Source organism: Alternaria atra, assembly GCF_907166805.1.
Source record: "Alternaria atra isolate CS162 genome assembly, contig: 29, whole genome shotgun sequence".
NCBI lineage: Eukaryota > Fungi > Ascomycota > Dothideomycetes > Pleosporales > Pleosporaceae > Alternaria > Alternaria atra.
Genome location: NW_025091327.1, coordinates 670,374 through 682,010, shown reverse-complemented (window position 1 = coordinate 682,010; position 11,637 = coordinate 670,374). Strand labels below are relative to the sequence as shown.

At 50.8% G+C, this 11,637-nt stretch overlaps 5 protein-coding genes across 5 annotated transcripts; 1 reads left to right on the top strand and 4 right to left on the bottom strand.

The window, feature by feature from the left end:
• Positions 1–42: 42 nt before the first annotated feature.
• On the bottom strand, positions 43–1,344 carry ALTATR162_LOCUS8514 (uncharacterized protein; the record flags this gene model as incomplete). The annotated part of the gene is made up of 3 exons (XM_043316144.1): positions 43–884; positions 936–1,254; positions 1,312–1,344. 3 exons carry the CDS (start codon positions 1,342–1,344, stop codon positions 43–45), a joined length of 1,194 nt encoding a protein of 397 aa, XP_043172079.1.
• A 635-nt stretch (positions 1,345–1,979) lies between these two features.
• ALTATR162_LOCUS8513 (uncharacterized protein) lies at positions 1,980–3,130 on the bottom strand (the record flags this gene model as incomplete). Its single annotated transcript, XM_043316143.1, has 3 exons — positions 1,980–2,440; positions 2,492–2,954; positions 3,002–3,130. The coding sequence occupies 3 exons, from the start codon at positions 3,128–3,130 to the stop codon at positions 1,980–1,982; spliced, it is 1,053 nt and encodes a 350-aa protein (XP_043172078.1).
• Positions 3,131–3,763: 633 nt separating this feature from the next.
• Positions 3,764–5,216, bottom strand: ALTATR162_LOCUS8512 (uncharacterized protein; the record flags this gene model as incomplete). Its single annotated transcript, XM_043316142.1, has 3 exons — positions 3,764–3,973; positions 4,029–5,150; positions 5,199–5,216. 3 exons carry the CDS (start codon positions 5,214–5,216, stop codon positions 3,764–3,766), a joined length of 1,350 nt encoding a protein of 449 aa, XP_043172077.1.
• A 2,595-nt stretch (positions 5,217–7,811) lies between these two features.
• On the bottom strand, positions 7,812–8,700 carry ALTATR162_LOCUS8511 (uncharacterized protein; the record flags this gene model as incomplete). Its single annotated transcript, XM_043316141.1, has 3 exons — positions 7,812–8,308; positions 8,449–8,613; positions 8,667–8,700. 3 exons carry the CDS (start codon positions 8,698–8,700, stop codon positions 7,812–7,814), a joined length of 696 nt encoding a protein of 231 aa, XP_043172076.1.
• Positions 8,701–9,089: 389 nt separating this feature from the next.
• ALTATR162_LOCUS8510 (uncharacterized protein) lies at positions 9,090–10,084 on the top strand (the record flags this gene model as incomplete). The annotated part of the gene is made up of 2 exons (XM_043316140.1): positions 9,090–9,186; positions 9,243–10,084. The coding sequence occupies 2 exons, from the start codon at positions 9,090–9,092 to the stop codon at positions 10,082–10,084; spliced, it is 939 nt and encodes a 312-aa protein (XP_043172075.1).
• Between the last annotated feature and the right edge of the window lie 1,553 nt (positions 10,085–11,637).

Below are 11,637 nucleotides of genomic sequence, written 5' to 3'. Positions count from 1 at the left end.
AAACGCAGCAGCAAATCAAATGGGGTATCACTAACACCACATTCAAACATCCCTCGAAACTTCCACAATATCAACATCCCTCTCCAACTCCTCGCTCGTATGCTCCCTCCAAAGATGGTCCATCAACGCTTCAATCCCCCTACACACCGTGTCTGATTCCTTGAATCTCGCGCAAAGTACGCACGCAAAGCCGCCGCTGTCCCTGTGGCATTTCACAATAAAGCGGTTCCTGATGCGAAATGTCCGAGACGCTATCTTGCCGAGTCCTTGCCCTATACTTCTCCTATAGCCGTCGACAACAATCTCCCAAGCTTTTCCGGATTGGATGGTGACGCGTGTTCGACAGAAGGGACATCTACCATCTCCGCCGTGTTTGTAGGCGTCGGCGAGGTGGAACCGTGGGTTGAGCTGGAGGTCTTTTGCGTAGATGCAGAATAATCTAGTACTGTAACGTGATGACGGTGGCTGAGGTTGAGGCGTGGGCTTTGGTTTAGGGTTTGCGATCGGTAGTATTTTGACCACCTTCTCTTCCGATGCATCCGAGGAACTAGAGCTGCTGCTCATGCGTTTCTTGTGCCGGAGTGGTGGTCTTGAAGGTGGTCGTGGATGATCAGGTAGCGGAAACGCGCCAGGGATCTTCAACGGCGGATCAGGGCCTCGAGGTGGTAGTGGTGATGGGAGTGGCGGTAGCATGCGCTGGTATTGCATGTTCAACGAGGCGATAGACGCCGCACGCGCTGTTCGAGTGGTCTGAATCAGACGCACGAGGTGCGAATGAGACGATGACGGTGCGAGATACGTACTCAGCAACAGGTCCTGCTGGATATTGAGAACCGTCTGCTGGAGCTTTATGATCTGAGATTGAAGTTGGGTGTGGGTTGTAACTGTTGGTCTCAATACCGGATGATTTAAGCTTGAACGGGACGGGAACATACCGTCGCCACGCGCAAAAGGCTCTCCTAGCTTCCGATATCCACGTTCGTACTCGGCTCGGATCTGAGAAGAAGAGGTACAGATAAGCTCCTCTTCGCTATCACTATAGTCCTCCTTGCTCTTTCCCGAGCCAAATAGAGAGTCGCGACGACGCCTGCGCAAAGGCCTCTGGATATGAAATTCATCGTCTTCACTCTCGCTGTCCTTTGCACCGGCTTTACGCTTGAGCTTTCGATACAGGTCACTGGCAGAGCCGAAAGAATCTGTCAAGGTCCGCACAAGAGAAACAACGACTACAAGGTCCTGGAGTAGCCCTTTGGCCTAAACAAGTTTGATCAGCACTTGGTCTATAATCGCGAGAAGCATTCAAAAGCATACTGCCTCTATTGTTTTCTCGGTTTCTTCTCTCATGATGATGATATAAACGACATGCAATATGTGTTGAGTATGAAATGAGAAATAAAGCTATCAGTGAAAGTGCGCACCCAAACCTTACGCCAGAGCGTACCAGTCAAACAGTCATTCTTACATTGAGACACATCGCTACTGTTTGCTCAGCTGAAAGGTTTGTGTTCGCACTTGGTGCATCATGAGTACCTTTTGACATCGGTGCTGAGTGGTCGCATGACTTCACCTCTGCACGTGGTGTCTGGCACCCACCAACTTACCCAAGCTTTTCTCAGAATACAACACTACGTTATCAGGGTAACCTGTCGCACAATAAAGGTCCAATAGTCTGCACATACTAGACATCGCGAGCAAGGTCGCGAGCAGCTTGTCAAGATTTCTTCAATGTTTGGCTTTGTTAGATGATCGCCTTCGGCGTTGGCTTCAGGAAATCAGCGAATGCGCCACACCCTTTGTCGCGTGCACTTCACTTCGTAAGACATTCGTATCCCATATGGTGACCATGGTATCACTCGTCCATCTACACGTCTACTTGTGATATTTTTGGTGTAGAGTCCGAGGAGATTTGAGAATTTGCTAGCAATCATACTCTGGTAGATTGGCTAGTACCGACTCACGTGTTTTTGCACGACATCTGCTCAGATGTTCGATGCGCCCACTTTGGACGGGGAGGTTTTCGGAATGCCAATCCCAGAGAGGATGTGATCTAGCAGTCCTGGCTTTTCGCGCAACATGTCCCACTCGTCTTGGTGCTTGACCATCATCGTACCTCCCAACGTTGTACCGTTGAGAGCTGCGAAGCCGATCTCACTACCATCGTCACGGAGTAGCATGGTGCCCTCGGCGCGTCTCGGCAGGATTACCATGCCTGCAGTGGTCATAGCGAGGTTGTAGCTGATTGGAAGATCACCGTCATCGGTAGGATTTAGAGCGAAGCTATTCGGGTTCGAGGAGATAAACGCGTCGACTGCTGTTTTTGCTGCATCGTACAAACGGCTGTAGATGTCAAGTAACTGGGTACCGGATGGCTTGGAGTCGAATGGGTAGGCAAAATGCGTGAACGGCAAGGAAGGGTGTTGCAAGAATGTCACATGTCCGTCTAGAAGACATGTCAGCTGCCGCATGGCGAGTAGTTGATATAGACACGTACCGGTCGTCTTGGCCGCTGGGCTGGACAAGATCAAGTCTATGAGCAGACTCCAGTCACTAGCCTTTTTGCTGTCGCGCATGCCCTCCACAGGCAAGAACTGCAAGTGCCTGTGGGGTTGAGACGCACCGCTATGATCGCCAGAATTGAAGAAGGCGAGAAGACGCTTCTGGCCCTCACTTGAGTCCGCCTGCCATGCTTCCAAGACAGCGTAGGTTGCCTCAAGGTCGTCTTGTTCCAGCAAGTGTGTCTGTTTTTTGTTCGGTTTGGTGGCAAGGATGAAGTGCTCGGATATTATAGGAAACTTGTTAAGGACGAGGAAGTGGGTTGGGTTCGTGGCGGGGATGTCGGCCAGGTGAAGGGCTGGTGGGGGATTTTCGAACGGGTCGACCTTCTGTTTCGGAGTAGCATCTTGGAGCTTTGGTATGGGTTTCTTTGCAAGCGATGGGCAATAGCGTAACTGAAACTGCTTGTACGTAAGCCTCGTGTTGGTCGCATGGTCGGCATACTTACGGGAATGCCTGCAGATGTGCGGATGATTGCCAGCTCCGTAGGTGAGAACAGCAGATCTGACGATGCCTTTGCGGCTTCGAACTTACGCTTCGCGATGCTCGGAAGAGCTTCAGATAGCCCGAGCAGCATCCTCATTAGTGTTGGAGTATCAGCGATGGGTGGGGTCGTGGTTCCAGCTCCTAGCTTCGAGCCCGGGGTTAGCGCGAAAGCCTAAAACCGATGTCACACTTCAGTGCATCAACACTCTTTCATCACTTTCACCACGTTTACCAAACATGCGCGGGCTATCACATGTGCTTTATTATACTGCATACCATGCATTGGAAATTATATTGTAAAGCAACCTGTTCAAAAGACCCCCGGGGGCCACGACATATGCCTTCCTGACTTTGCAGCTGCTCCATCTATGCCACGGAGGCTCCTTACGCCTACGAGATGAAAGTAGGAAAAGCATCTCAACAAACATTAAAATCAACATAGAAATAGTACAAAGTAGTACAGAAGAGAAAACAAGACTCTGGAAATAGCAAGATCGAAGATAACGCCCTGCGGTAATCTTCGGCGCAAATGTTGAGGACGAGTGCCATGTATAACCCCCCCAGACGGCTCAGTAGAATCAGAGGTGCCTTACAGCTTTAGCAGACTCCAATTATCATGCTTAAAGAAGTCTCCAACATCAACAGCACTCGACACCAATCGGGAATACTGGACGATGAAGATATGTTGATGCCACCACTCGTTGTGGCCTACATTTAATACCGATCACTTACGCGCTGGATTGCGCTCCAGCCACCTTCTCTTACAGGTCGCGTTGCCGAAATGATATGAGCCACCATTATCGGCGATGAACTCTGCGACCTTCTTCCAAGCGACTTTCGAAATCTTTTGGTCGAAGCTTATCGAGTACGGGTTCTGCAGGTTGCTCTCAATTCGATCAAACTCTTGCTGGACACTCTCATCTAGAAGCTCTAACTATCAAGATGTTAGTTTGTTACATATCGAGTAGAGTCTACAATGGACTACTCACATCAATCTTCGTCCAGATGGGCTTTCGGACGCGATCCTTCCTCGCCTTGGTCAAGGACCGGTAGCGGCCTCTCAGGGTGGACTCCGCAGGCTTCTCACCAATCATCCTCAGCTTAATCTCCTTGTATGTCTCTCCTCTCTTCTTGCCCTCGATAAGCACTTGGTCGTTGTGCTCTCGCTGAGCTTGCGCACCCGCACTGCGTGACATCCGAAACCTGTCCTGTACATGACTCTGGGGATGGACACTTGGGCGCGAGTCGTTCCAAGGCGCTGAAAGATACTGCGTAGAATGAGCTCCGGATGTCGATGGGAAGCTTGTATCACTGCTAAGCTTGCTACAGGTCTCAACGTCGCGGGGCCTGTAGGGTATGTTCGAAACATCATACGAATAGTTCACATGGTACCAGGGAGAGTGTCTAGCGCTACTGTTCTGAGAATGAGAGTACTCAGATCCGGACTGTTGGTCATCGTCGAATGGAGCAATCAGTACTGGGTCCTGTCTGCCAGACCCATTAGATGGTATGGTGGTCATACCCATGCTTGCGTTCGTCCTCGGGAGTCTTGAGAGCCCAACGTCACTGTCCATCTTTTGCGCATGGAACAACGTGTAGGGAGGCGATGACAGAGCAGCGTTGGGGGTGGCCGCTGGGTACCCATTCCAGTTGCCGGTCGGTGAGGCTTGATCAAGCATTGAACCTGGACCGTATGTGTTCCCAAATTCGTCGCTAACGTAACTCTTCGGCGATGGTGACATGCTCGCATCCTGGACAGACCCATCGATAGCTACCCCACAAGGTAACCCGTTCAGTCCGTAAGATGGCCATGTTGTCGGTCCACCTACACAGCTCTTTTCGAATGTGTTCAGTGCGGCGGGTGTAGAGTTGTATACCAACCCATGATTCTGGCGGAATTGCGATTCCGAGTTCGGTAAGATGTAGGTTTCCGCCTGCTGGAGAGCATCCGACCAGTCGAACGAGGTTCCAAGGCTTTCGCTCCAGTTCTGGCCAGATGGGCATGTATGGATGTTCGAGCTCGGTGTGGTGGGTGATGTAGCTCTCAGCTTGGTGTCTTCTTGCTCAACTTGCTGTAGCGCCCATGGCTGACTCTGCATGTAGTGGTTTCCCTTCACGGTTGTCAGTTTCAGTACATCTCCAGCGAAAGCATTACTTACCACCGTTGATTGGACCATCATTCCAGTGCGGTTATGGAGACTGACTGACTGATCTGTTGAGGAGTCTTCCGAAGCGTATGTCGAACACGGCAGGAGCTATGCAAAGGACTGACGACAAAGATATCATTCGTCAAACTTGCAATGCTGGTGAACTCTTTGAGCGTTAGAAACGAGCGCACGCACAGCACGCGCCTCTTAAGGATATCACAAAGGCCGTTAATCTTACAATACTCTTCTAGTCGACGTGAATGCGTGGTTATGCGGTGTCGAAAAGGGCGATATCCTACGGCTGTGAAGTGGGCGTGACTGAGGATTGCGGGGTGCTATGGAGATGTCGAGATCCACGGGTACGTTGAGCATTCACGAGCGCGGCGCTATATCATTCGCCCAATGCAGTTGACCGCTTCACAGAATCGAGCGGTGGGACTACGGAAGTCGAGCCAGTGCAGAACGCTGCCAAGATAGGTCGACGACAGCGCTAATATTGCAATTTCTAGGCTTGGTGATGTGAATGGTCGGCTCCCAAAACGGAAAAGGCCAGCCTGATTCAGCTACCTATATGCTGCAACGGTAAGACCACGCAAGGTACCTAATCGATACGCATCATCAGTACGCTAAGCCAGGGCTAATACGTGAAGGAGTGTGCGGCCTTACCAGAAAATGCCACGAAATCTTGGAGAAACTAGGAGGAGCCCAAAGATGGGGGCGATGACCGCATGGACATGTACAAACACACTACAGTGTCTATCGGCGTACTCTAATTCGTGGAACGAGTATCTTGGGCAGCAGGCAATGAAAACACACAAGGTGAAGTGTCGACTTGAATTGTACACTAACAAGACAAAGAGCAAGTATGAAGCCGAAGCCAATTGATGAAACAAATCCAATCACATATGTGTTGATATAGAGAGGTGAGGGAGGATCCCGTACGTTTATAGCCTAAAACAGCCCCAACTCTCTTGACTGAGTGATGAGACTCGCATTTGAAGTACGCAGTACCCATGTCTTGCTATACAATGGTACGCGGAAGGCAAAGGCCTAAGCTTTCGGGTAGACCCACCGTTTCTTCTAGGCAGCGAAGGATTCTGCAAAGCACGGTGGAGAACGACTGGCTAGGCCGCTCATCACCTGTGCAAATCTGTCCGGCGCGCGAAGGAATCGTTGAAAGCAAGCATATTTCCCATCAAGCAACAGCACTGCCATTTCGATACTGCGAGATCTCCAACGTGGCTAGCTCAAAAAAAAGGCAAATACCACCTGCCGCACTGCTCTATGGCTCTACGCCTCCTCACATCGCGGTTGGTAGACCTATAACGGAAGTTGTCAAGCGTCGGGCCGAGCAAGATTGCTCGTTCGGTGCTAGCTGAGCTGGCGAAAAATGTTCTACATCGTCTTGTTTGGCTGACGTACAGAAGCGAACGGTTATCTGCATAACGTTGCTTGGCAACAAGCCATCGTGTCCAAATCGCCAGTAAATGACCAGCTGAGATGTCATGGTGTGCAGAGATGCAGGTACGTATGTAATCTGATGCGATGATGTTCACTGGGTTGGCAGGAGCCTTGTGGGTACTACATGTATCGTCGATCATGACGCTCGCACTACACATGGGGCTCGCAACCACCACTTCGGTCGCCGCAACAATCCCTACAACCCCCAAAAGTCTCAATCCAATATAGGTCCTTATCCCGGCTTATCCCTAGTGAAAGCAGGGAGGCTTGTAAGTGAATCTATCAATGATGTCCCAGTGTCGGCTACATGCTTCACACACTTTAACATACCCACGAATGCGGCGAGTAACAACTGACGCATATACCGATATACTTCCGATCTCTCCTGTTCCGTTGATGCCACCGGGAGGCCACGGTCGAGCAACCATCTGCCAGCCACCCGCGCGACCGCGAGAGCGTGAAACGGGTGAGACATGCGAATGATCCGCCTGGTAAATTCTGTCGGGTGGCGCATGGTTCCGTCCTGATAGGTCGCGGAGACTTTATCTTGCATGCTCTTGCATAATTCTGGGGAAGCTGGTATCCGCCTCCGGTGGCCACACTACCATGCTTCGTCATGAGTGGTACAGAACGGCAACCGTGCAGTATGCATGGTATGTGCGAGGACAATATGGTTGAAGAGATGATTCCTCAGACTCGTGTAAGGCGAGTAATATGTTTGAGCGGATAGAGACACTAGTAAGACATTGAGCATGAGGTAAGAAGCCTGAGGTACTGGAAGATATTTGCACTAGAGTCGGGGAACTGTCTAGACGTACGTCCACCACCATCCGTCGTGCAGCTTCGCGCCAAATCCTCACAATCCCCCCGTACCGACATACCTGCAAGCCTCCCGACAGTGCCTTTATCATATCTTTGCCTTCGCATTACCCGGTGGCAACAGCTCAACGTCCTTCCATGGCAGTCCCAGGTATTCCCACATATAATGGAACCTAAACAGCATACCCGTCAGCACGCCCCGCAGGTCTCGACCGCTCGTTTGCCGTGTTACAATAGTTCGCATCACATCCTGTATGTAAAGCGGCACCTCCCTTGCATACGGCGGGCGCCTAACTGGACGCGACCATAGCATAGAGGTCCAGCCCTTTCTAGCCGCAGCCAGACTTACGAGGAGGCAAGGTAAGAGACGGGGGATGGAGGTACTGATGGAGAAGATACGCACCTGTCACTGCCAAAGAAGGGCTCTTCTTCCCCTTTCGCGTTGCGTACGAAGAACCACGGGCAACCAAAAGCACCATGGTCGAGCGCTTGCTTGGTATTATCGTTCAGCCGCTGCTTGTATGGTGGGCTGTTTGCTTTGGCCATCACTTCTTTGGCTTCATCATCCTTGAGGCGCTGCTGGAGTACCTCTACAAGGATCTCCGGCTTACTGACATCCTTGCCGTTCTCCCACATTGCGTGGAAAATGTCACGGAAGATATCGAGGAACTTCTCTCGATGCGCTTCCTTTACGGCACATAGTGCTCGCTGCGGTAGCAGGGAGAGGATCGGGAAGAAATCCGGCGACTGAAGATTAGGAAGGCCGAAGTGTTTCTTCGCTCGCGCGCCGTCGTATGCACCGTACTTCGCCTTTGCTTCGAGGGACCAGGGTGGCTTGTTTCCTGCACTGCGGTGTCAGGGCTGATCCAGTATAGCTTCTCCATGTGGAGTACATGGAAGGGGATAGGGGATTTGTACCGCTGCCGACATTAATGCCACCTAGGAAAACGGGCACTATACTGTATCAAGTCAACTCACTGACTTGCTTTCGATGAATGCGCGAGATGGTTGGTGGGATTCCAGGCTAGGGAATTGGTCTTGAAGATCGGGGTGCCAAGGGGTACACACTCAATCTCTACATTGTGCGCTTCGAGGACCTTCCAGTTCCTTTCGAGATGTAGGAGAGTGTAGTATGAATATGGAGACACTAGTCCTTAGTTAGCATGTGATCCTTGGAGTAGGAGCATGATAGGAGCATACCGCAGTCCAGGTAGCACGTAATTTTGCTTGTCATATTCGCAATACTTCTACCCACAGGATGAGAAATCAAGTTAGTTCTTGAAGTTGAAAGAAGTCGGTCGCGTCTTATGCGCGTTGTCGTTGGAGCCGCACAATGTCTTGGCTACCGAGGTCCGTCAGTATAGCTACAGGAGCTTTATCACTAATCAGTACCACACCTCCACCTCTTGAGTCCCGAATGATGCAGCTACCCCGGATTTCCGCCGCACAGCTCCTACGCGCGTAAATGCAGCGCGATATGCAGCGACCGAGGCGCCGATGATGATGCTTGATTACAATGTCGTGTCTCCTTATGCTTTGCAGTCGTCTGCGCCGTCCGCAGCAAGCTACAACTCTGCCTACGCGACATAATCTCTTTAACCAAGCCGTAAATTTATCTCCACAATGCCAAAGTCTACTAGACAAATCGCACTGGTCGTAGGTGCTTCTCGCGGCATTGGTCGGCAGATTGCCATTGACCTAGCAAAGGATGGCTACGCGGGTACGCATCACAACAGCCTTCGCTCTCCATCAGTGAATGTACTAACAACAAGCCAGTCGTCGTAGCAGCGAAATCCATATCCGATGCCTCCAAATGTTCTCCCTTCCCACCCGACCCAAACTCCTCTGCGTCCACCATCTCCACCGTCTGCCGCGAGATTCACGAATCAGGCGGCGAAGCCACAGCCATCAGCGTCGACACAAGAGACTTCACCAGCATAGAACGCATGGTAGCTCAGACGATAGAAAAATACGGAAGACTTGATGTACTGGTGTACAACAGTGGCGCAATATGGTGGGCAAGCGTAGCCAAAACGCCTATGAAGCGTTTCCAGCTCATGCAGCGCGTGAACGTAGAGGGCTTATATGGCGTTATACAAGCCTGTCTTCCACACTTTGAACAAAGTGGTGGGGAGTGGAGGGGTCGTATCATCATTGTTAGTCCACCAATATATTCGCGCTTCTTCCGTGGTAAGACGGCGTATGCGATGGGGAAGGTGGGTATGTCTGTTCTTACCAAAGGACTAGCTATGGATTTCCTGAGGGAGGGAAAGAAAGAGATGGCGGTTACGAGTATCTGGCCTGCGACGGCTGTTCAGAGTGCTGCGACACAGAATCGGGGAGGGGATGATGCGAAGGATCTTAGGACTGCGCACATCTTCTCGGATGCGGTGTTGCAGATGATTAAAGCGCCTGTGGAGGAGGTCAATGGGGAGTTGTTGCTTGACGAAGACTTTTTGAGGACGAAGGGGGTTAGTGACTTCGACAAGTATAATCTGGTTGAGGGGAGCAAGCCAAGGAGGATTATGCCGGCAGAATTTCCGAATTTGAGGGTCAAGGAACACGATGATGAAGGGAGGAGGGTGGATAGTACAAAGCTCAGAGCTTCGAAGCTATAGTTTGGAGGACTTCGGTCTCTAGCTTGGTGTATGGTTGCATACGATGTTAGGTTTTTCAATAGTTTGCGCCACTTCACCACTCTCCCGAACAGTTGCCCTTGATCCCATGTATTACACTGCTCTTCCGCATACCATAACGTATCAACGAAAATGTCCGAAGTGAGCTTCAGTTCCGTCTCGATGAGCTGTTCGCCCCTCCCCAGACGCAACTGCCGATGTTCAGTGAGAAAGACTTCTCGCTCTACTGCCAATCGTGCTTTCTCCTCCTCGATTTGCTCGGCTTGCTCGCACAGTGACTTTGCTTTCCCTTGAGTTGTTCCAACCAGCGCAGATTGTTCTTCCCGGTTCTTGTCTTGCTCTTATTTGAGCTGCTCGTTGAGTTGAACTAGTCCAATGCTCGGCTCACAATACTGCCGTTCCCATGTATCAAATGCCCACTGCGGAGTGCTCTTGCGTGTCGCTAAATTCCTCCTATCCCGGTTTGCTTTCTGCACTTTGTTGTCGATAGCCACGACAGCATCAAATATGTCTTGCAAAGTTTTCGACTTCGCTTGAAGATGCTTAAGCCTCATCTTTGTGATTTTCAGGTCCTCTTTGCGCTTTTCGACCAGGGTCAACCTATCCTCAGCTTCCTTTGTCTTCTTCTCGTATCCTTTCTTAAGGGCTGCATTTAGTGCCTCTCTCTCTCGCCCATCCCGAGCTCGGCCATATCGTCGATAGCTTTCTTTCTATCCTTGGCCCGCCCTATCTCCGCGCTAACTAGTCTCTTCTGCCGGTCCTCCAGATGCTTTCCCAGCCACTCCATGTAGGCCGAGAATTGGGAAACGAAGATTGATTGAAAATAACTTTGCCGTCTAGAGTGGGTTAGTCTACAACTACTGCATAACAGCAGGCGGATGGCATCATACCTTGCTCGATAGCAACCCATCGCCCACCACTACTACCTTCGGGGATCGTGGTAGTGGCGACAGACGCAGTAGATACTTGAACTCCAGTGCTGCTCACAGTGGGGAAAAGGCTGACTCCAGGCATCACATCCCTCACTCGCGTTCGCGCGACCGGTGTCAGGTGAGATATCAAGATAGGCAATAACGTTCACTCTGAAGTACAGCAAGGCAATCAGGTTACCTACAAAGACTCCTGGTATGAGGCGAGGGGGGAGCGCAAGAAAGATGGAGCGCTACGATATCTTCAGTTGTCTATAGCCGATGATGAGAACGTACTACGTTGTCACTTGTATGTCGAAAAGAGGAAAGAGAAGCACGACTGGAAAATTAGAAAAGGTGACGCAATGACAGACATAACAAGATGCAAGAGAGGAAAATACCGGGAACAATGAACTCGATAGTCATGCATTAGCTCACCCATCTCCCCTATTCATTCAATCCATTAGACCCCCAACCCCGATATTACTCCTTCATGATCTGCGGAGACTGCCTACCCTACCCACCAAGCCCTCCGTCCATCAACCCATCCCTATGCCAATGCCCAATAAACACCATGCTTGCTTGAAAAGAAACCAATTAACAAAAAACAAGACGGTTCTACTAGTA